The 26,137-nt window shown below is 34.7% G+C and overlaps 1 protein-coding gene across 2 annotated transcripts in view; it reads left to right on the plus strand.

The window, feature by feature from the left end:
* Window positions 1-17,239: 17,239 nt before the first annotated feature.
* Window positions 17,240-26,137, plus strand: part of LOC149163244 (uncharacterized) — a 46,372-nt gene continuing 37,474 nt past the window's right edge. Inside the window, exons 1-2 of one of the 2 annotated variants that reach the window (XM_089431650.1) lie at window positions 17,240-19,245; window positions 20,421-20,720. In XM_089431650.1, the coding sequence (XP_089287776.1) occupies window positions 18,276-19,245; window positions 20,421-20,720 (1,270 nt within the window). In that variant the 5' untranslated portion in view covers window positions 17,240-18,275. The remainder of the gene's footprint in view (window positions 19,246-20,420; window positions 20,721-26,137) is intronic. The other variant, XM_089431651.1, reaches the window with a different exon arrangement.

The following is a 26,137-nucleotide window of genomic DNA, read 5'->3' on the forward strand; positions in this document are numbered from 1 at the left end:
AGAGAGAGAGAGAGAGAGAGAGAGATAAAGAGAGAGTTACATATATATGGAATCTTTGGCTTTGTTTGCATTTTTTTTGTTTCAAGTTTTCCTATTACTGTACAACTCTGGAATTTATGTAGTAATTAAATTTATTATATCTATTTATACATTTATTCATGTATATAAATAGTAATTACTTTTACATAAATAAGTCTTCGGCATCCTATGAAGATATATTCTCTTATAGCTACATTGTTATCACCAAAAAAATGATCACTTAACCATTTCTAACTAGGTGGATCGAATACACCACGTAGGATTAATTTTACCATAGTAGAATCACTTTCACCATGGGAAATAATTTAGTAAATCATTTTTATTAAATTATTTCTTATTAAAATTAAAAACCACATGAGAATAATTGAATAAATCATTATTTATTTAATTTTCTCCAAGAATAATTATTAAATAATTGTTTGATAATTATTCGTTGTCACATTTGACTAAATCACCTAAGAATAATTAAATAAATCACCATTTATTTATTATTCCTTAATTCTATTATTGGAATAATTTTTAAATCATTATTTAATAATTATTTCAATTGCACACCATTCTTAATCCTCGTGAAATAATTAATAAATCATTTTATTCATTAATTATTTCTAAATAAAGATATTTGGTCATTTTGAATATATTTTCCCTCTCCAAAAAATATAATAAAGTATTCCTAATGGTTAGATCTTGATTTGGTCAATATTATTTTATTATTTTCCATTTTTGAAATCAACCCAATAATTTCTTAGAAATAAGAGGGTTTTCCATTCATTCTTCCCCATGATCATTATCATCGTCACCACTATCGTCTTCTTGCATTTGAGCTCCCACTTGAGTTCTACACAATGTTTTTGGGTATTTCACATATTGAGAGAGAGAATAGATTACTAAAGCATCAAGGACATCAAAGGACCCAACCCACAGAGGGGGATTTGCAAACCCTATTTGTAGATCTCCTTCACCATGTGTTATTAATAAAGATTATTATTCATTTAAAATTATTTCCATATTGGGTTATTACATTGGATATATATTGTTGTTTGTTGTTTTAGATCACATATATCTTTTTATTGCATGTTTTTCTAGTTTTATTATTGCATATCTAAAGCATAAGCAACCACAAATTGTTGTTAGGGTCAATTGTCACCAGTGACTTAAGTGGAATGTTTTTGTTACACCTTCCAATAAATTTCATACTAACATACATAAAACACCTATATCTCCTTATTATCGAGTTTTCATGCATTCAATAATATAAAACACAAAAATATGATATCCTCAAATTTATCAATTTAATAATCTACTTTTTCTCTTTGTTTTATCTAAAAGGAATTAAAGAACACTAGTACACAACCAATGTTCCCCTGAGTAGCCAGACCTACAATTATTTTGATAGCGGCCCAGGCCACTCCCAAGCCGCTACTACCAGGATCTTCCAGCTGCCAAGCATATAAAAACTTTCTCCATGATGATTTATAAAAACAATGCTCCAAAACCCATGTTTGCCATCAAATCCAATTAACTACTCATTAGTTTATAAACAATCTCAAATATATGTTGGCTGCGCTCAATCAAGAGTGCGCCTTACCTCAGAGTTCAATTATCAATGGCACAACATTCTGATTGTAACCATACTATGGTCTGCAGGCATATATATATGACTGTACTGAGAATTGAATATTTATAAGCGGGCTCTTATACATGTATCAATCGCAGAGCGGAATGGCAAAGCTCGAATTGACATTGATTGTTCGGTCAACATCCATATAAATTGCGTTCTCCAAACAACAACCGGACCGGTGTCAATTTATATGATATCGGTTACAATTCTAAACTCATCTCAGCATGTGCGCTATACAGCGCTGTAACTCAAGCCTTTATATATATGCAAACAGAAATGTATGCTTAGCCTTACTTCTAAGCTTACCTCCGCATGACAGTCCAGATTGCCTTGTACGCAGCCTTTAGCAAGTCGGTCAATTAACAACCCTTCCACCTCGTTTCAGAACAGGCATATAAACAGTAGGTTACTTTGGTATGGTGTTGGGCCTCGTATCAACAATCGCCAACAACAACCGGCTTATGCTTACGCTTCCGCTTAGAGCAGCTCCCACTCTCGAACTAACGCGCTGACTGTGTATTTCTGTCGGTGTATATACAGTTGTAACGGCTCAACCATGGCTTCAACCGTCGATGCGTTCAACAACCAACGCCGCTTCCTTTATAACCTCATACTATTACTCTCAGCAGCGCTTCATTAATTTGTTAACTGATATATCACCGCATACAGATACAGCTTTTCTCCATACGCTCCTCTGCCATAGTCTGGGTAGGCACAACCCTCTGTCATCACTTAGAATGTAACAGAATTCACAATTGATGCATATCTGCCCACAACGCACAACTCCAGAACTTGTTACGCTGCTTTGGAAAAATAATTTCGCTATATCCTATAGCGTTACACTTTCACAAGCCGCATACATATCTCTGGCACTGGTGCTGGTGATATATATATGTCCGTCAACTGTTATAAGCCTGCCACGGGCACAACAACCGCAGACATATAAATAATACAACTTCAAATGATTATTACACCTACGCACATAATGGATCTGCGTTACTATATAGAAACGCGGCTCTTCCAGGAGTCACAGTGTTTTATGGAAACGATTTCAGTAATTAATACACTGTAAATGTGCATGCAGATTACAAAGGCCTGATTAGTAATAAGACGCAGAGCACCCTCACTATCAAGAAAACAATCGCATTGTTCAACACAACCCAGTTTATTAAGCGTGGGAAACAATATCCGCCAGTTCAGTCAAATAATAAAGCGGAGAATAAAAACTATTCACGCTATCTCAGAATTCATTAACCACAATCATGTACATGCAAATCATACTTGTATTCACATAAAACCAGTGAACTCAAGGAACAATCCAGTTAGTACCAATTTCACGCTTTTCTCATTCAATCAATCATATATATATATATGTCTGAAACATTGTTTACATAAAACAATTATTTACAAGAGCTTTCCACTCATGGCCAGATATCCAAATCCATGGCCCTTTTACCAGCTGAAGGCTTACAGCCTTGCTGATCAAGCCTGTTCTTAATCAACCTCTCTCACAATCTCTCCTGTATTTTTTCCTCAAAAAGCCCTCCTAATTATACAATTTAAAAAAATCATTTAATTAAATGCTCAATCCCTTCACTTCCTCAACAAACCCCTAAATCTCTCAACATCCCTAAACTCTAGATCTGTCCCTAAAGTTTTGCAACTAAATCTAATTTAAATAGATTTTAGGTGTGGACTCAACTAAGTCCCGTACATAGCATTTCTACTTCCTAGAATTTCTATCTAATTCTATTTCCTCTCATATTCCTTAAAAGAATATTTACAAAATCCTCACTTTCTCCTATTTTATTAAAAATAACAAATTAATTAACAAAATATTAAAAATTGTCACACCCCCTATAATCACATATTTACAAATGAAAAAAAAAAATGGTCTTGATGCTCCTGCATCAGACTCCCCATGTAAGAAAATTCATGACCACCTGGTCATAAGTCTGGATACCTCCTCCTGGATCCCAAATTTTATTTTGTAATCCTTCCGTGCTTGTTGATTGCTTCACTGTTGTTGTCATCTGTTGTTGTCTTCCAGGTTCCCATATTTTGTGTTGTAGTGCTCCACCTCCTCTGCTCTTGCAATCTCTCATTGTCATTCTCTTGTTATCGTTCCTTTTCTTTCTTTCGGCTGTCTTTCTCTGGGATGTTTTCATCATTAATCTCCTTATCAACTCAATTTCTTTGTCTAGTATGTCCTCTGTTTGCTGATTGTTTCCAACATCTTCAATAACCCATGTTGCTCTTGCTGTCACTATGGATGTTGCGGCCTCCCAATCTTCCTTTCCCTTTGCAACATTCCTTTGCTCGTCACCTGCAATTTCATCTTGATTATCATTTATGACAACTGCTTTGTCATCCTTCATCAACAATCTATCCTGGACATTCATCCTCTGTTCTTCCAATTTCCTCCTTTGAAAGTCTAATTCTCTATATAGCTCAATGATTTTACTTGGAGTGGACTTCGGAAAGTTTACACGATCTTCCATTTCCTCACATGGTCTTTCTTCTCCTAAATCTTCCTTAACATCCTTCAGTAGATGTTCTTCCAAACCTGCAATCACACACAAATCATTAGTTTTAAAATCACAAGACCTTACGGTCTTATTTGATGCTTCAGTCATCAAATCTTTGGGCTGCTTTGAATCATTCATATGATTCAACTCCTCTAGCTCTTCATCACTTTCAAAAAGTAATGGTCCACTCTCTGGGTAACATAACGAAACTTCAACATCTTCCTTTTGCTGTAGCTCAACTGTTTCGAGCTTCTCTATCCTCTGTCTGGCATCTATAACCTGTTCAAGTTCCCTTAGTTCCTTTATCAACCGCAAATTTACCTGATGATTCCACTTCTCTTGTAGTCTCTGCCACCTCAACTTCTTTCTTATGACATAACCATGCTTCTGGTTTTCCTCATTTCTTTGCAACATCTCCATTAACACCTCAAGCTGAACTGCTATCTCAGCCTTCTCCCTTTCATATTCCTCTTTGCTTAACTGTCTCTGTATGCCAACTGCCTTGGCATCCTTCTCCTTTTGTCCTCTGCTGTGATTTATTTCAGAACCTTTGTTATGACTGTCACTAGTCATCATCATTTCCATCTCTATGAGTTCCTTACTCACTTTACTATGAGTTGCACTAAAGCCTCTTTCGCAGCAAGTCCTGTCCTGCCGCCACTTACCTCACCAAGCCCTCCTCACTCGGTCTTTTGGCAAGCAATTGGTTCTATCTCCGGAACCTCCTTTGAGCACTTCTCTTTGCTCTTCCTGGCTTCAACTCATCTCCCTGTTTACAACTGTCTTCCTTATCCAATCTCTATTGGATTTCCTCAAGGTTCTGCCACCTCTATGTTTCACCTAGAAACTTTCACCAGCTTCCTTTATCTGTTAGTTGCAATAATATTTCAATGCAAAGACTACAATATTCTATTCTTCAAAAACATATCATCTTACCAAAAATTGACGCAAGCCTAGAGCCTAGCCTGCAATACCAGGATCTTCAAATTACCATACTCAGCAAATTCCCAAACTTCAAATATCAATCACTGGCAAATTCATCTTTCTCCCATTTCAACATGCAGAAGCTTTCTTTCATATTTATGGTTATGAAACCTTTTCACAATAATCATTTCTCAAACATCAAATTATTTATCAATCAGATTTTAGATGCTTCACAACACCAGAACTATGCCTTAAGTCCCTCATTCATTTCATCACCAACATACCATCACAAATTCTTTCCCATGTGTTAGATTCAGTTAAATGCGCCCTTGAGTTATCTTAACAACTTAACAAAGTTATTCAAATCCCAATTTGGAAGTCAACCAACTAAATTGCGCCCTTCAATTTGCCACAGTCTTCATCATTATCATAATGGAACTCCATTAACCCAATGCATTACAATTTTTCCATGTTTACAAATTTCATTGCAATTTAACAACATTCTTTGGACTTAAAATTTCCATCTATATAAGCGTCTTACTCCAGGTTCAGAACCACATAATGAATCCAGTTTTCATACCTTTATATCTGCGTTTTTTGACCAGGAATGAACTTCATTCCAGCGCTGTACCATTTGCAACGATCTGCCATTCTATTCACCTCCTCGGACGCTGCAACCATCAATCCTCAATCTGTTTCTTGTCAGTAAAACCCAATTCAAAATTAAACAAACCAATCATTTCAACAGAGCCAGGCTCTGATACCAAAAATGATAGCGGCCCAGGCCACTCCCAAGCCGCTACTACCAGGATCTTCCAGCTGCCAAGCATATAAAAACTTTCTCCATGATGATTTATAAAAACAATGCTCCAAAACCCATGTTTGCCATCAAATCCAATTAACTACTCATTAGTTTATAAACAATCTCAAATATATGTTGGCTGCGCTCAATCAAGAGTGCGCCTTACCTAAGAGTTCAATTATCAATGCACAACATTCTGATTGTAACCATACTATGGTCTGCAGGCATATATATATGACTGTACTGGGAATTGAATATTTATAAGCAGGCTCTTATACATGTATCAATCGCAGAGCAGAATGGCAAAGCTCGAATTGACATTGATTGTTCGGTCAACATCCATATAAATTGCGTTCTCCAAACAACAACCGGACCGGTGTCAATTTATATGATATCGGTTACAATTCTAAACTCATCTCAGCATGTGCGCTATATAGCACTGTAACTCAAGCCTTTATATATATGCAAACAGAAATGTATGCTTAGCCTTACTTCTAAGCTTACCTCCGCATGACAGTCCAGATTGCCTTGTACGCAGCCTTTAGCAAGTCGGTCAATTAACAACCCTTCCACCTCGTTTCAGAACAGGCATATAAACAGTAGGTTACTTTGGTATGGTGTTGGGCCTCGTATCAACAATCGCCAACAACAACCGGCTTATGCTTACGCCTCCGCTTAGAGCAGCTCCCACTCTCGAACTAACGCGCTGACTGTGTATTTTGTCGGTGTATATACAGTTGTAACGGCTCAACCATGGCTTCAACCTTCGATGCGTTCAACAACCAACGTCGCTTCCTTTATAACCTCATACTATTACTCTCAGCAGCGCTTCATTAATTTGTTAACTGATATATCACCGCATACAGATACGGCTTTTCTCCATACGCTCCTCTGCCATAGTCTGGGTAGGCGCAACCCTCTGTCATCACTTAAAATGTAACAGAATTCACAATTGATGCGTATCTGCCCACAACGCACAACTCCAGAACTTGTTACGCTGCTTTGGATTAAAATAATTTCGCTATATCCTATAGCGTTACACTTTCACAAGCCGCATACATATCTCTGGCACTGGTGCTGGTGATATATATATGTCCGTCAACTGTTATAATCCTGCCACGGGCACAACAACCGCAGACATATAAATAATACAACTTCAAATGATTATTACACCTACGCACACAATGGATCTGCGTTACTATATAGAAACGTGGCTCTTCCAGGAGTCACAGTGTTTTATGGAAACGATTTCGGTAATTAATACACTGTAAATGTGCATGCAGATTACAAAGGCCTGATTAGTAATAAGACGCAGAGCACCCTCACTATCAAGAAAACAATCGCATTGTTCAACACAACCCAGTTTATTAAGCGTGGGAAACAATATCCGCCAGTTCAGTCAAATAATAAAGCGGAGAATAAAAACTATTCACGCTATCTCAGAATTCATTAACCACAATCATGTACATGCAAATCATACTTGTATTCACATAAAACCAGTGAACTCAAGGAACAATCCAGTCAGTACCAATTTCACGCTTTTCTCATTCAATCAATCATATATATATATGTCTGAAACATTGTTTACATAAAACAATTATTTACAAGAGCTTTCCACTCATGGCCAGATATCCAATCCATGGCCCTTTTACCAGCTGAAGGCTTACAGCCTTGCTGATCAAGCCTGTTCTTAATCAACCTCTCTCACAATCTCTCCTGTATTTTTTCCTCAAAAAGCCCTCCTAATTATACAATTTAAAAAAAACATTTAATTAAATGCTCAGTCCCTTCACTTCCTCAACAAACCCCTAAATCTCTCAACATCCCTAAACTCTAGATCTGTCCCTAAAGTTTTGCAACTAAATCTAATTTAAATAGATTTTAGGTGTGGACTCAACTAAGTCCCGTACATAGCATTTCTACTTCCTAGAATTTCTATCTAATTCTATTTCCTCTCATATTCCTTAAAAGAATATTTACAAAATCCTCACTTTCTCCTATTTTATTAAAAATAACAAATTAATTAACAAAATATTAAAAATTGTCACACCCCCTATAATCACATATTTACAAATGAAAAAAAAAATGGTCTTGATGCTCCTGCATCATATTTTCTCTATTCTCTGCTACTTGCTCCTCTTCAGTCTTTATTTTAATCTCATAATAATGAGACAAAAGTGAATAAAAACAACAAATATTGTCCATCTACCACACTTTTGGTGGTTAATAACTACCTCCACCTCACCAACAGATGGCAGGTAGTTATCTGCTCATTAATGAGCTCTTGTTTCCCACTCATGAGGACAAATTCCTATTTCCTAGGAATCAATTAATTGGCCAATATCATAATTTTCCATTAAATCTAATCATTCAAATTAGATGCCTAGGACTTCTTGATGGGTAATAACACCTTCACAATTAATTGGAGTCTTTTTCTCTTTCAGCCACTTATACTAAGCAATTAATTTTCTAGATTTTCTTTATTCACAAAGTAAAACATAATAATTACAACTTTACAACTAGTTATTATCAATAATAAATTATTGATAGTTAAAATAATCATCTTTCTTTTAATGTAACATACTTAACCATAAATAAACTTATGCACATTTTGTTGAAAAATGCAGCAATAAAATCTCAATTTGATTTTACCTTGATTAAATTGAGAAAATTTGAATTTCCACATCAACAAACAACTTGGATGATATTAACTTGTGTGACATGGCTTCTATCACCTAGTTTACTCAGAAAATTCGTGTTGGAGGAGTTAGATTTCAATTCAGCATGTGTGATTTCTAATTTGTGGTAATCAAGGTCAGCAATCCAAGGTTTTTTTCAGTTAAACTAGTTCCAACTTTTGGAGGAACTAGTGGAAGGTCAATTAAGCAGTGGGACTTTAGTCAAACTCAGTGATCATCCAATTAACTAATCATTTAGCCAAAGATAGCTAGTGCATGCAAAAAATTCGAGTTACCCAATTGAGGTGGAGATTCCAAGGCAGTGTAACATCAGTTGTAAACTAGTCTTGAGTGTACATGTGTTGCATACAGTCAAAGGACCAACCTAAAGGAATTGTGCAATCAATTTGAGGAATTTCCTAAATAATAGGGGCCTAATTTCTCAAGGAATGACGCAAGGAAATAGGAGCTCAAGCAGAGGTAAAATTTGATTAAGTTTGGGTCAAAACATTTCAGTAAGCATAGAGATAGGTTATGCGCTTGCAAGGTGTGCTCAATTCAGAAAAGAAATTGTAATACATCTCTATTCTTTTGATTTAATGCAAGCATGAATTGGGGTTTTTAGCAGTTCTCTTTACCCAAGAAAAATACTTGTTTTATGTGTGTTATTTCTTATTGCATGTCTAAACTTTTTGTTCTTGATTGTGAATTAATGTCCATAGAGCAGTAGAGTAGGCTTTTGTCTTGTGATTTTGATTAAAACTTCATAAGCATTTGCAAATCTACAATGCAGTTTCTACACATTTAATTACAAAAAAACATTAAGACATGGGATATCACATTTATGGCACACTATTTGCACTCTCTATGTGAACCTTTAGGGGCATTTGACAAGTCTAGTTACCCCCATTTTAGTTGTTTTCTCAAAAATTACTCCATAACAATTACCAAGAGACAAGGAGTGAATGGGAAGTTCTTGCACTGGGGATAACTGTTTTGGGCACAGGACAACTATTTTTCTGAGCGAAATTGCGAGGTATGCATGAGAACAACTGAACTACTTCAATAGTTGATAAGTCAAATTTACATGGAGTTTTTCACTGCCCGATCCGTGTTTTTCCTTCTGTTCGTTCATCAATTACTTAATGATATCTTAGGACTCACATGTAATCATGAAATTTTGAAGAATTGACCCATGTAAATGTATGTTTTTTGTCCATCCCAGTTGTTTGCATGAAGTTAAATACCTATAAAATGAATTGCATGCAAAAGAAATGTTTTTATAATGGTTGTAGGGTCATCTGTATAACCTTTTCTTTCCTAGTGGCTTTATCTGCTTAATGTTTTCACGCCATGTAAGTGTGAGCTTCTGATGCCCATGCCTCAGGCACAAAAGCAATCTATCTTGTATGCAATACTGTAATTTTTTCACACTCACCCACAAGGAGACAAATTACAACTCTACTTTGTATTTGTTCTATGAAGTGGTAACAAAGGGTAAAAGCATAATCTACCAAGTCTCATTTGAATGTAGAGAGTTTTTCTTTATATTTACCACTACATTTTGTTTCTTGCATATACCTAGTTACGACCATATACATAAAACTATTCTAAAATGGTTATCATTGTTATTTCATGATGATTATGTTAATTAGGTAGTTCATTTAGTTAATGCATTGAATTTCTAAGCCATGCATGATATAATGGTTAGTCTCTTTTCCTCCTTCACGTAAAGCAAATATTCACAAGTGTTCATCATATTATTATTTTAAAACGGATTTCCGTTTATTCATGATTACCCATTACTAAGAGTACATAGTAATTTTTATGGCATATGATTACATGGGAGCCCTTGAGACCAAGTCTTGGGCACAAAACCATGTTGAACACCATCATGGCACTAAAACTATATGTTCTGTCACGCCCGGGGTGAACTAATTCCTGGTATCCACATATTTATTTCCCCATCCCGTTTTTTCTTGTATTATAGGATGAAACTTGTTTGTTTTCATAATTTTGTTTCATCAAACGAAGGGATATATGTATAATTTTCTCCTTTATACTTTTATTCAGCGAATTTGATGCATTATTATATCATAGGTGTATCTCAAGCTTGTCTACGTCGTGTCAATAACAAAGCTCTTATAACCCTCATTTCATTACTAAAAAATATATTATTTCTCATCTATGCAACCATATTTACCTCTTCTCGTTATACATGACATGTTTTATCTCTTATAACCCTCATTTCATTACTAAAAAAAATATTATTTCTCGTCTATGCAACCATATTTACCTCTTCTCGTTATACATGACACATTTTATGCACTTTGCACAAAGTTAAAGGGGTCCCTTCCATCACCCATCATTTCCTTTACTCATTAAATATTAAAAAATCATAGTATTGGTCTTTTATTCCTTCGATTCTTTAGGCCCTTGTAAAGACTAAACGAATGCTTCAAATCATAATATACATATGTTATTCCTCTTTTAAATTGTGACGATACAAAGACCTATTATGATTATAGGTGTATCATGCTGATGCATTAAGTAATTATCCCTTTTCCTCCCATTTTATTTCCCAATGGTTTGTTATTTAAAACACATGTAATAGTAGGTTTGCTAACACTGAAATATTATTTTTTGTCATGAATTGCATATTATTTCTTTTACATCAAGAGTTTTTATAACAAAAACATAGGCAGGGGAAGGAATAACAGAGATAGGGAGCTAAGAATTATAAGAAGAGAAAGAAGACTTAGGGTTTCTGTTCATTTTGATGGGGATTTAGAGGAACTAAGGCAGCTGCTCCAAAATAGCATTGTAAACCTTACTGGCTAGCTCATTGCCCAACCTATTTTTCAACCTATTGTTCAGCCCCCACAACCTTCCATTCAAAAAAAGCCAAGTATTGGTATCCCTATGCCACCTCAAATCTTGCAGTGCCTATCAATGATGGTTGGAAAGACATAATCCAACCAAAACCATTACGTTCAGTTCAAGGGTGGCCAACAAATTTATTCCTAACACCTCCTCCCCCTGCTGAAGCTCATGTTACACATCAGTTGCAATCAACTATTTCTCATGTTATCCCCATGCCACAACGAGTGGCCCAGACTTCTAGGCCTATTGACCAACCCTCTCCATATGCTACTCAACTTTCCAAACATACTATTATTCTTTCTCAATCTGTTGCTCAATGCTCCAAGAATGCCACCAAGCCACCTCAACTTGTTTCCAACAATGGAAAACAAAAAGCGCAGGTCACCAGATCAGATTCCTCCCACGGTTCTTCCAATTATGTCAGATCCCATCCTCTCCAACATAAGAAGAAAGTTGAAAGTGCTCCCTCTAACAAGAAATAATGCCTATTTATGGGTTTTTTCAGATTGAGTTTATGTACAATTAGATTATACTTCATTTCTCTTTTTGTTTTGATTCACTTTATCAAAAACAGTTTTAACAAACTTATGGCAGTTATATATATGTTTATAATGATGGTTTACAATAGTTATCTATGGTTGGAATTTTTGGGATTCTGTAATGTATCTGTTATATTCTTTTTTCAGGATGCATGAACATTTTGGAGAATGTATACACGTACTTATCATGATGATGATGGAGAAACAAGGTTTTTTGGGAGGCAAAAGGAAATTATATATTATTGTTTGATGATGTTTGCTTAGCATGCATATGCATAGACAATGATATTTTGTTTTATGGAGGCACATAAATTATGTTTTCTTATGCATATTTTATGGCAACATGATTAATTTATCTTTTATTGTATGGCACATGTATTTTATGCTCATCATATGGGTTAAAAGTTTATACCAAAGAGTCATATCAAATGACTTATGGAATAGGGGGCTCCCACCTACTTGGAAACTTAAATATAATAATTTATAAAGTTAATTCCTTTTAGTTTTCCCTTTCGAACTCCCACCCTTGAATTCTAATCAAAACTTGATTAGATGGTATACTATGGTAAATTATTCAAAGTGGTTCAACTGTCTAACCACTTTGAAGAAACATAAAAGAGGGAGGAAGCTATGAAGGAGGAGAGAAAATACTACAATTAGAGGTATGCACTAAGTCTAGGTTGTCATTCCTTCCTTTTGATTTTTATATTTGGTGAGTTACAAGAAGTTGAAATAAAGGTGGCAGTAGATCATTTTCGAAGGGAAGATACAATCAAATGAACAACTCCAATCATTATTTGGACATATCATTTTAGGTAACTTGTTTTTTGTCATTTCATTTGTTGTTTGAAGGTCTGATTTTTAATTGACCAATGCTAACAACAATTAATCTTGCATAGAAATAGACTATCAATCATTGTATCAGATCATCTAAAGGTGTTTGAAGGTTGTCTCGTTCTTTATTTTCTTTCCAAAACTTTTGTATATGATTTATTTACATTGCAGATGTTTAGAATATGATTTGGTCAATGATTCTTTGCAAGAATATTCCTCTTGATTCTGTTGTACTCACAGACTTTTAATTAATAAATTTATTCTTATTTTTTCTCTATATATGTTGTGTGTATTTCTCATAAAATTTCATTTTTTTATTTGCAATCATTTATCTTTATTTACCAATTTAATGCAGTTGAGGCCCTATATTCATTTGAGGATGAAAATCATTAAAACAATAATTAGTTTGTTGTTGCTTATGTCTCATTTTCATCTTCTATTTGTTGTTTCTTAACATAAATACATATATTAGATAATTCTTTACGAAATTTCAGGCATTGTTTGTAGATACTAAGTTTTATTTTCAGTTTCTGTTGAAATCTGTTGTATATTATCTTCTTAAATCAATGAAAACTTGTAAATATTTTCAAAGTTAGCCACGACATAGGGCATCAAGTTTTAGGCAGGTTTGTCCCATTATCTCACTCGCCCTTGTGAGATTTGAGGGGTTGGTTACGAGAAGAATATAAATTGTCCTTGATTAACAACTTCCATTGTAGTCATTGTCATAAACTACAACCATTGTCATTGCAATTACATCTTACAATCAATGTCATTGCAATCATATCCTACAACCACTGTCACTGTAGTAAGTACTCATATAAATCACTGTTACATGTTGTCATACTACTGCACATGCTTTGCTGGAACCAATTCATCAATCTAGTTACTCATACCCCTTCTCAACCCTTATTTGCACCATGTAGCTAAAACATTTGCACACTACTCATAGACCCTCAAAACATACACAATAGATTATAGCCATCAAATAAGTGTTAAAATGGCATCACACACCCTAGTTACATTCATCTTAAGCCCTGATCACCCAACTTCTTCCAAAATCCAATTTGGACCAATAAGGAGCCCAAAAACGCATAAAAACCATATATTAAATTAAATGTTCTACAAATTTCCCCTTTCTAGACACCCTTCTACAAAATGGTTTTTTCCTAGTGTCAATGCTACATAATGCACACCGTCGACTTGATAATTATTCAACAAAATGGTAATTTGACAAAAAAAATGATATGACCTTTTAACCAAGGGGGAGTCAAACCTATGACCATGGACACACAACACACATAAGTTGCCAACAATGCTATTGAATTTTGCTCATAATACTATATACTTACATTCCTTTTGTTTTAGCAGAGCTAACTCAAACAACACCAAGGTAAGGGACCAAACCTTACGTGTTAATGAGTGACATGTTCAAATAATGTCCAATCCTTATTGGATTCTTGGTCCTACATGCCAAGTTCTATACACACAGTACACCCTAACACGTAATCTTTGTTATACGCCTTTGTGGTATTTGTTATGGTCTCTATGACTCAACTTGTGTATTATGTATGTTCTTTGAGTAACGCATCATTATATGCAACCACTCTAAATATCAATGGCCACATGCAACAACGTTCTCCAAAACTCGAACCATGAATTAGGTGTCATAATTACAACAAAAAATTTGTTCGAAACCCACACACATGGATCAGGGTTACATCGTGAACCATGACCATAATAGGACCATAAATGATGTGCCAATGGGTTATATAACCATAAATCAAATCAAACTGTTGCCATAACATAGTTATGATTTCACCAAGTCTAATAGAGTTTGAAACCAAATGAGATGTCAAACCTTCACATCAAAACAAGACTCTAAGTTTTCTCAGTGAAAAAACTCAGATATCTGTAGAAACCAAATTCTATTGCCAACATTTTGAAACTTAACCAGAACCAGAATGTAACAACATCTTGTCCTTCGTAACCATTCTTCAAATAAGTTGTTTTTTATTCATAACCACAACTCATAAATCAAACCATAGCTATGTGTGTTTCCATTAAATTGGATGATAATTGGAGCTTTGGTCACTTGTGTATATAGGTATGTAAGTGGACCCATGGTCATGGCAATCCGACCATAGGAGCATTGTTAACTCCAAAGTCACAACCAAACTTAATCCATGTGACTGAGACGACATATCTGGAAACAATATTACTGTGCCCATGAGACCTAGACCCTGGGGTCACTGGTCATTTTCTTGATGATGTCATCATGACATCATCGAGACATGTGGCAGTGCATGAGGAGTGACCCATTTTTGGGCTTTTCACTAATTTGAAATTGCCATTTGTTTCTACCACATGGTAGCCCTTGGTGGTGCCACATCATCATGCTGATTGTGCAACCGTGCCACGTTTCATTAATCAATAGGTCGATGTCATTATCAAACTAGATACTGCCATATGTTGACATCAGATTGGTCGAATAGGACTAACTAAACCTCATGCATCTTTATCATCATCCATCCATTGACCTCTTAAAAGTGCCATTGATTAAACCAAAAGAAGCACACCTTTTAATAACAGTAACTAGTGTGCAAGTTTGCACACTCAAGGCCATTGATTGCTTTTTCAATAGTGGATCTGCCCAGAACATACCCATTAGTTGACAAATTTAATATTTGGGTTTTTGTCCTAAAATTTGATACCTCAATTGATACTAAAACTTCAAATGGCCATAACTTCTCATCAGGGTGGAGGTATTCTAAGCTATTTATACCGATGAAAAGGTATTGATGAGCCCTACACAACCAAACTATTTGTAAGAGCTTTAGGACATCATAACTACACCAAAAATTCAAATAACTTCAAACATCTTTAATTGCACTCAAATGAGGACTCGTGAGAGATCCAACTGTCATTTTGCTTCACATAGAGTCCTATTGTTTCTTTGGTCATCATAGGTGGTACCATTGTTGTCTCATACATTCTTTTTGACATCAATGACATCTTGTTGTCATCAATGACAATACTATGTGCAATATTGAAAAATACATTAACAATCTATATCTCCCTTGAATAACTTTTAACATCATAAATCAAAACTAACTAGAACCAACACCCACATTTCCATCTTTAAACACACACATGTCACACACAATCAATTATAAATACGTGATAATGATTTTAAGAAAGTTAAACTACAAGAAAAATAATAAACATGAAATACATACTATCTTAATACACAAATTAAAAAAAAAACACAATAATGTCACAAGTATGTAAAAAATATGTAAAATGTACATTAAATCTAAAATGTATTGCATTCATAACCCCTTTATTCCTCTTTAATACTTTAAATTTAATTTTATCCCATATCATTTTTATAATCCTTGTATTTATTTCTATTCCATTAATTCTCTTAGTGTTCACATCCTTTTTATAATATCTTATGTACTTACTAGAGTACTAATCTTACTGATCCACCCACTTGAATCGTATAACGGTCACAGCACCTATTTAGCACTAATCTTACTTATCCACCAACTTGAATGGTATATTGGTGGTACTACCTATTTCTCCTGTTCGGGCATTAGTTTCCAAAAATATATTGGAAGGGTTCAAAGAGAAACGTTTGCTTTATTCATGCAATCTGCGGGAAGAAATGTGTAAAATGAGTGTATATTAAAAAATTGGACGAGGAAATAAGGAATGGAATAAAATGACAACTTGTAGATCCAAACTGCTTGGTAATGGAGTAAGGCATAATACGAAAGAAAAGAGCATTTGCCGAGGAGCAGGACATTCTTGCGTTTGCGTTTTAATTTTGGATGTTGGAAGGTTAATGAAAACTGTTATTTAAAAAAAAAAAAAAAAAGCAGCAGCAAGATGTGCATAGCTTTTATCCACAATTACACTCAGTAAGTTAGAAAGGAATGTACGTCAAGGTCGGACCCGCATCCCGTTCCAATAATGCCATATAATAAGGCGGAAATAGGAGAAATAAAGCTTTAATTATGCCCATGTGTAATAGAATGGAATATGTATTTGATGAAAAGTTCACTGGGTTAATGATGCTTAGTGTACTTAAGCAGAGGAATCTACTCGATGACAAATGGCTAAATTTGAAAATAGTATTGAAAATACCAATACTAGAAAGAGGAGCCGCAAAAATCAAATGCTATTTAACAACCATAACCCTTCTCCTGCAACAAATTCTATGCCATATTACAAAAATAAGTGCATAGTGAGAAAAGGCGCAAACACTTCGCTTTCGGAAAGGGACTGCTTCGACTTACGATATCAAAACTTGTTTTTTAATATTTGCGGGAAATTAGGGATTTTTGCTAATAAAGTTGTGTCCGGACTCCGAATGGAATGGAGGAGGTTCGGGGCTGACGAGGCTCAGAGCTCTGGTTGATTGGGTCGGAAGACTAACAGAGATCCACACACAGAGGCAGTTGTAATTGTAGGTAGCCGTTAAGCACCAGTCTACTACCGAGAAGCCCGGTATAGATGGTTTGTTTATTGTTCTCGAGACCAAGAGTGCAGATGCAGCGTAATGGAGATGTTATCTCTTCTGTCCTTGAGTTGGGGATTATTCAGAAATAAGGTGCGCAACGAACGAATATCGTGCCATGGGCCGGTCATATGAGGCAAGAGCTTATTGATTAAGCACTGGGGAGCTTAGTTTAGTTTATCATTGTGATATTGTGTCTGTAGAAGGGAAGAGGTTGCGGGAAGCTCCCCACGTGTTGATAGTAGTGGGCGGTCATATTGCGGCGTGCTCTCTTATTGCTTCTGGCCAGTCCTGTTAATATGGCTTGTTCTATGGTGTTGGCCTCCTTGTCTTCTTCCAGCTGGACCCAACACATTACTACAAATTCGGATTCTATGTCTAAGCCGCTCAATTCTATTCTATTATGCAGTATTTTGCGGTGAAACAATTCGGAGAAATTGGGCTGGGCTGGGCTGGGCCGGGCCGGCCGGGCGTATAGTTAGGCTGGAGAAGAAAGGAAGAAAGCAGTAGCCTGGTGTTCAATGCCCTGAATCATAGTAATGACAGAAGAGTCGGTGGCAGACATCTTTCTTTCGATCGTGGATAGAGGAAGGGGGTAAATCGATCGAACGGAGGAGGAGGTTGTAGTGGCAACTGTGGCGCCCGCTGTGGCGAGCAGTGGAGGGGCATCCGGCGGTCCGAGGAGGACAGAAGGAGGAATTCCCGAGTGGGTGTCGTCCTCCTCCTCCTTGCAGTTGCAGCCCCGGGGGGTTATCAAAGAACGAGACTTCTCTCTCGGATTCAATGGAGGAGGAGGAGGAGGAGGAGTTACCCACTCAGCCGGCAGTACTAGTCATCCTCATCACCATACTCGCTACACATTGGTTCGACCCCTTACCTATGGATACCCCTCTGGAATTGAAATGGCAGTTGGGGGCATGCTCGGTGCAGGCGTAGGAGAATCCCCCACAGGAGGATCAGGGCCTTATGCCGGTGGACCAGCCAGGTTGGGGAGTATTGGTGGAGGTAGCGGAGGAATTAATATTGTGAACAGGGAGAGCCTGAGAGACGTGGTGACACGAGGAGGAGGAGGCGGCGGCGGCGGAGGGACTGAGGATTTTGTGAGTCTATATACTCGAGTGAGGCGCGAGGATGATCCCACTTCTGCTCCTCGCGGGGGAGGCAGCTTTGTGGCGTATGCTACTACACCTAGAACAGTCGACGATCCTGATCATCACACCAACATTCAGCAATCCATTCCAGTACTGAGCAGCGCACATCATAGAGAAGACGATCACGGAGTCGATCAAGGCGAAATACAAGTATGGCAGCAAGCAAGAGATCTAAGGGGGGATGGGAATCAAGAATCTAAAGAGAAAGCCATGGCCTCCCAAATGCGTGCCATGGAAATCTCCGGCGCTCAGCAGGCCCCTGAAAGACGTAGTGACTGTGAATTGGGTGCCACGGGTGATCAGTCCCAGTCGAACAATGTTGAGAATAAGAATAGCGGAGGAGGGCTGGCAGTGACAGTGGCGGCCATGCCCAAAACTAACACTAACCCCAACACCATTACTAATAGTAATTCTACCACCTGTCAGGATTGCGGTAACCAAGCCAAGAAGGATTGCAGGCATCTTCGTTGTAGGACGTGTTGCAAAAGCCGAGGTTTCGATTGCTCAACTCACCTAAAGAGCACCTGGGTTCCTGCTGCCAAGCGTCGAGAAAAACAGCAGGCGGAAGCTGCCGCTATCGCTGCCGGGCATCCGAGGCCCAAGACTAAACGAGCTCGATTCGTCTCCTCTTCCAATGCAACAACAACCTCCCACACTTCTACATCTGCTACCACTCCTCCTCGCAGCTCCGACATCAATTCCACACAAATTGCGCACCAAGGTCCGCCTTTTATCTTTCTCTAATCATTCCTTCCAAGCATTCAGTCTTTGCATATAATCTCTCTTAGATTTGTCTCTATATCAAAACTAATTTGGATTTAACTTTCCCAACCTGAAACACACTATAATTCAAATGGAATGGATAGTGCAAGAACCGAAACCTTCTATATTACTCACCTAGATTGTGAGTTCAGCACACGCTAGGATGCAGGTTGCAATAATCAACTCGTAAAATATGAAACTACTTTATCAGCAGCTTTAGAGTCATCTTCAGGTGGGAAGGTAAGATGCATTACCGAATAGGCCGGGAATATCACAGTCCAGAATCAAACTATTTTACGCACAATTCCAAGGATCTGACCACACTCTGGCGAGCTGCCAAATAGAGAAGCAAGTCAGATAATTTCCACCACACCGTATCAAATACACCATCACCGTTATCATCGACCATATATGTTTACTGGGGCCAAGATCCCCATCCTATCCTCAGATTTCGCTAGTGCGAGTGCTAAACATAACTCTACACAATGATATTGAATCCGGAATTCCAGCAATCTTATAGTATTTTGTTTTATAATGTATTCAAATCGTAAATGATTTTCTTCGACCATTATAGGAAACTATGATGTTGTCTGTTGGCAACATGTTTTTCTCTTTTCATTTCTGCGGAGTGTCAGGATTTTCTGCCGCTCAATAATCCCTTTTATTTTGTCCCTATTCTGAATTCTGACTTCTGCCGTCTAATGCCTGGTAATATGGTGGGAGAGTTGATATATGCCATGGCGAGAAAAATGTTAATACGAATACCTTACGTTTCCCATAGAATGCCTCATACAGATGATTCACAGAATGTTTTTTGATCGTGATGAAAGAATATGTGTTGCTTAGGAAGCCATAGGAAAGAGTTGCATTGCAAACAACTTTATCTCAGATTCTAACATTGAATAAGCTATCAATAACTTGTGGAGAAGAAGAAAAAACACCGTGAGTATTTGCGGTAGTTTATTTTTTGAAGCAACATTTGCTCATGAATGCAGGAGAATGTCTGCGAATCTTTGTGTTTATAAAAGTGGTTTTACGTGTATTTGCATTTCGAATAAAGTACCAGTGTGAAAATTGGTGCCCTTTATGGAGGTGAAATCAGATTGCTGACAAACTGTAAATTTGCTGTTACAGATTTAAATTTCAAAGCTAGCTTACCAGCCGAGATAAAGGCTCAAGCAGTGTTTAAATGCGTGAGGGTAACAGCGATCGATGATGGAGTAGATGAATTTGCCTACCAGGCTACTGTTAAGATTGGGGGTCATATTTTCAGGGGTGTGCTATATGATCAGAGAGTGGATACTGCAAATTTACATTCAAATCTGCCAGACCTGCATTTGGGTGGAAGTACTACTGTGGCTTCGACATCACCTATGATCGATCCTACAGCCGGAGGAGGAGTTTATGGGGCATCGAGCAGTAACATCCTTGGAGGTATGGATTATTGAAACCCAATTTCCACACAATGTGAAACCATCTTCGATATGCAATGTCTTTCGTAGTCCGGTTATCTGATCGAAACAAGAAAAAGATCTGATATTGTGCAGTTATATATATATATATTTAATTCTGTATGTGCGATGCTCCATCACGTGCACCGATATTTAAGTCCAATAACTACAAATACATTCCTGTTTTGCAATGTGCATGATGCATCCACAAGGTTTTCAGTCAAAACTTGAAACCCATTACATTTATTCATTTTCGTATAAATCTACTTTTTAACAGGTTGCTAAATATGATTATAGTCATCTCATCAAATCAGGCTGTCTAACCTTTGACAATCAGAGTTGAATTCATCCGTTCGGTTTGATTTAGCTGCCCTTTTCTGCGGTTATCGTATTTCTCTCAGACAAATTGCTTGGTGAAAGGATATACAATTAGTTGTATTAGTATAACATGGCAACCCACCCATGACTATGTTGTTCATGTTCTTAATGATAAGTATTTACAATTCCAGAAATAACAACCTTTCAGTGTGACAAAGATGTCTCCTCCGTGATACATTTTTATAGGGTCCATATTTCCATGGAAGGTCAACATTTTAAATATTAATCCTATTATCTACATATCTTTTGCCACCAACATTAAATACTATTCTGCAAAATGCTCCGTTGCAGTTGTCAAATGTTGGGTTGCTACATGCTTAAAACTTGTCAATGAGCTTCATTATAATATTCGTAAGCTAAGTTACAGATTAACTCGTAATAATAACTACATATTAAGAGTGGGTAACTTTAAATAAGTTACAGATTAACTCGTAATAATAACTACATATTAAGAGGGGGTAATTTAAATAAATTTAGCCAACTACCACATTTTATAATTTAATTGTACTGTTAAAAATGATAATTTGATTAATTCAGTAGAGCTGTAAAGCAGACCTTAGTTGACAGCAGACCTTGGTTGAAACAGGTTAAATCTCTTTGGAAGTCTTTTACAAACACCGACATATTTAGCCCAGCTTAAAGTCATTGTTGGCGAGAGACTATTTCATTTACCCATTTACTAAGGATAAAAACAAAGAGACTTTTACATTTACTCCTTTACTTGGGATAGCGACAAGACGGAGTCTTATCATTTGTCACGTTAATATCCATAAATGATGATTAGGGTTTTCTTTGAGAAATTATTCTCATAACTCTTAGTCTTTCCCCTGCAAATTTTTTCCATATTCCTTTTCATCCTTCAATAAACAAATATATATTAAATTTAAATACATTTTATTAACATGACACATGTATACACTCACTCTACCTTTGAAGTTTAAACAACACACTTACTCCTATAACACATCTCTCTCAAATATTTTTATAAACATTTTATCATTCTGCACTTGTCCGCTCGTCCTTATGTAAGCATTTTATCGTTCCTTTGTTGATACTACTTTCTATATTTTCATTGATAAGCCCTCGCTTGCTTACGGCCTTGAATAATATGTCGCCTTGAATTATTAATATGTCGAAGGACTCAAAATTTCCAAAAAAAAATTCTTGACTTAGAAGTAGGTTTTTATTTTTTTTTATTACAAGGATACGCATATATACTTGGAATCTTAAGGATCTTCCATATTGTGGGAATATCTTTGATCGTTGGATTTCTTTTCTAATCTTCGTTAAATTCATACGAAAAGTATAAAATATAAGGCAAATATTTATATATTGAAAAAACTACCTAGTGACACGGTCGGAATCTTACGAACCATACTCCATTAATTATAATTTCATTTTTTCGCATCTTTTATTTTTTCATGTTTCTTCAATGTTTCTAATTTCTTCATTTTTTTTTAAGATTCTTTGTTATTTTAGGATTTTCATTTGTCGGTTCGCCTTGCGATTGCTTACCTGCTGAGCTCTTTGGCTTTTCGCCTTCCTAACTTTGTTAATACGTGGAATCTAATCCTTTGATTGCGTTCTTTGCAAACTAACCACAATTAGCAAGTTGTGCATTAATTTCAGATTGGATGTTTTAAGTCGCTCTTTAGTACTAACCTATAATTAGCAAGTTATAGGTTAATTGCAGATTGGATGTTTTAAGTCACTCTCTAGTGAAGATACCCTTTGAATGACTCCAATTATTGAACAAGGTGTAAAAATATCAAGCATTTTAACCTTTTATCATAAATAATTCCTCATTATTATTAAATTTATGTAATAATAAATTTATGTAACTTTCTTTCTCTTTCATTATATCAAACCTTACCTGGACTGGACTATATAATTTATTAGGAAGCATTTCCAAAACCTTTAATATACGATTACATCCATATAATATTGTTTCCTAACAAACTTCTATATTTTTATTTCTCTACTCTGGTTATATATTTTTATTTCTCTACTCTGGTTAAATGATATATATATATAGTATTACATTTTTATTTCTCTACTCATGTTAAATGATCTATATATTATTATATTTTTATTTCTATTTCTCTATTTTTGTTAAATAATTTTTAGTTTAAATGTAGTTAAATCTTAGGTTATAAGTGTAAATGCAATTATACATTGATAAAAAGAAAATTATACTTATTGCCTTGTTTTTTCTAACAAATCTTTATACTCTTATGTCTCTACTCTTGTTAAATGATCCTTAGTTTTAATTTAATTTAATCTTTATATTATTATTAATAAAAATTAAATTATTAAATATTATTATTAAATATTATTATATTATATTATATGATTAATATTATTATTTATGTATAAATAAATTAAGTAATAAAAGAAATAATATACATTAAATATAATATATTAAGGGATTGTTGAAAGCGTTTCCAGAATCAGAAGTGTAAATTTTCAAGGAGGTCTTCAAAGTCTTGAAGAAATTATCTTTTTTCAGAAAGAGATATAAGTTATAATATATTAGGGAGTATTGAAAGCTTTTGCAGAGTAAGAAGTGTAGTCTTTAAAGGTTTTTCTTTGCGAAATTATTTTAAAAAAATGTTTTATATAAATTTTAAATATATAATTTTTTTAAATTATATAATTAAAATTATAATTTAGGTAATATATATATATATATATATATATATATATATATATATATATATATATTAATTATAAATTGATTTTTAAAGCATAATATTTATAAATAGTTTATTATTATTATTAATTTAATTAAAATTATTATTTAGTTAATTTTTAAGTTTTATTTTTTAATTTTAATAGTGTAAGATATATTATTAGATATATTTTTTAATGTTTATTATAAATTGATGTTTAATTTATGAGTATGTTAAAATATAAAGTTTGATAAGACGATTAATGTTATGATTATTAAATTTTAAAAAATAGCATATAATAATTTATTTATGATAATATTTATTTAGAGAATGATTTTTCTTAAAATACTTAGTATTGACATTCAATATCAACTCAAATGGAATTATAGTATTGAGAAAAAGATTATAGAAGGTTGGAAAGCTTACTATGAGCTTGAAAACAATAGTAAGACGACTGATCTTTGGGTCTGGAGTAAAAAAAAAGTTCTTCTTTGAGGCTCTGGTCAACCCTGTTATTTTATATGGTTGTGAGGTGTGGGGCTGCAGTCTATCTAGAGATTCATGGAGAAAAATTGAAATGATCCAAAAGCAATTCATAACCTAAAACCTCAAGATTCAAGGTAATAGTCCCTACCCTAATTTCTTAATTGAGCATTGAATGCACGACTATGTTTAAGTATTTGATGTATAAGAAGAATTTGTACAACATGGAAGCCAAGGGACTACCTAAAATTGCTTCTAACTCTAGTCAAAACCACATTCGACTCAAGCAAGGGTGGCATAAGGATGTCAAGTCTTGGCTCAATCATTGGAAGATAAAGGAGGAGATCATCTTGGGGAATAAGAATAATATTAAAAACATCATTACTTCCAAATTTAAGGATAAGTTGTGAAAAGATAAGGAGTTAGAGGGGAAAATAAAGTTGAGATACTAACCCCGCACTTGCTAACTAGGATTACCTTTCTGTCTTAACCAGTGCTAAGAAGAGAATGAATATTGCAAGGATTAGAGCTAATTCTCATGAACTTCGGAGTGAAACTGGGCATTGATCTATTCCCAAGATATCTTTGGACTAGAGAATATGCTTCCTTTGCCACACTAAGAGAGTCGAAGATGAAAAACACTTTCTCTTGAATTGTCGGACCCTTACTCACATCTGCTCTCATTTCCAAAACATTTTCCCAACAACAAACCTCCTCGACTTATTCAGTGAACAAAACTATAGTGACCTTGGAATGCTTTTTTCCCTTCTTTTTGATCACAGAAATAAAATTTTAAATAATCCCAATGAACCACTTCTCTCTTAAAGTCTAATAAACCATATAAATTTTAATGAATACAATTATTATAATTAAATTTATATTATTTATAATATTTTATAAATCACTTAAAATTCATAAAAATAATTATTATATTTTTGTGAATCAAAATTGAATGACTTTTATATATATATATATGCCGGATAAATTTCAAAATAAGTAAATGCACTATACCCCTAAAATAAATTATTAAGCTTAACTTTGATGTATATATATATATAATATAATAAAAAAAATTAGTATATATATTATTTTTAAAATATTATTTTAATAATATTTATTATTATTCAATATCCACTTTTAGTTTACTGAGTCTTCATCGGACTTCTTTCTTTTTCCAATTAACTATTTCACTTATTATGCCTTGTATTTTGTCTTCTCTATTTTCTTTTTCCAATTAGCTATTTCACTTATTTTTCCTTGTATTTTGTCTTCTCTATTTTCTTAAATTCTGTAGATATCCATCTAGACATGAAAAATTAATTTACAAAGCTCCAATACACATTTCCATAAATATATTAAAATATCCGGCTCACTTTTTATTACCACCAAATGATATATTGTTTTTCATATACATATTGTATTATTTTAAAAATCTCAATAAAAATGAATGCATTAGTATATTATTTAACTAATAAATATTTATTAAATTATAATTTTTTAATTTTAATTGTAAATTTTATTATCTATTATTTTTTTAATATAAAATAATATTGAGAATTTAAAACAAATACTTTTTAATAAAAGTAAAATTGATTATATATATAGAAATAGAGATTTAATTTATAAGAATAATATGGAAGACTTTTATCATAATTTTATAACTCTTTTGATCCTTGGTATGATAATGATTATAAAATTGCTAAAAAAGCAATTAGAGATGCTTTTAATGAATCTTTAAAGCTCAATAAAATAAGTACATGCAAAACCCTTATTAAAAGCTAAGTCCTTATAAATAGAAAGTAGGAGAAATTGTTGCACATATTTAAATGTGACCTTAATAAGTTTTGGAGCAAAGTTCTAATCTGTA

This window comes from Pinus tabuliformis, chromosome 5_1 (genome assembly GCF_031772625.1).
Source record: "Pinus tabuliformis cultivar Carrire ecotype Pingquan chromosome 5_1, CPIR1, whole genome shotgun sequence".
Taxonomy (NCBI): Eukaryota; Viridiplantae; Streptophyta; class Pinopsida; order Pinales; family Pinaceae; genus Pinus; species Pinus tabuliformis.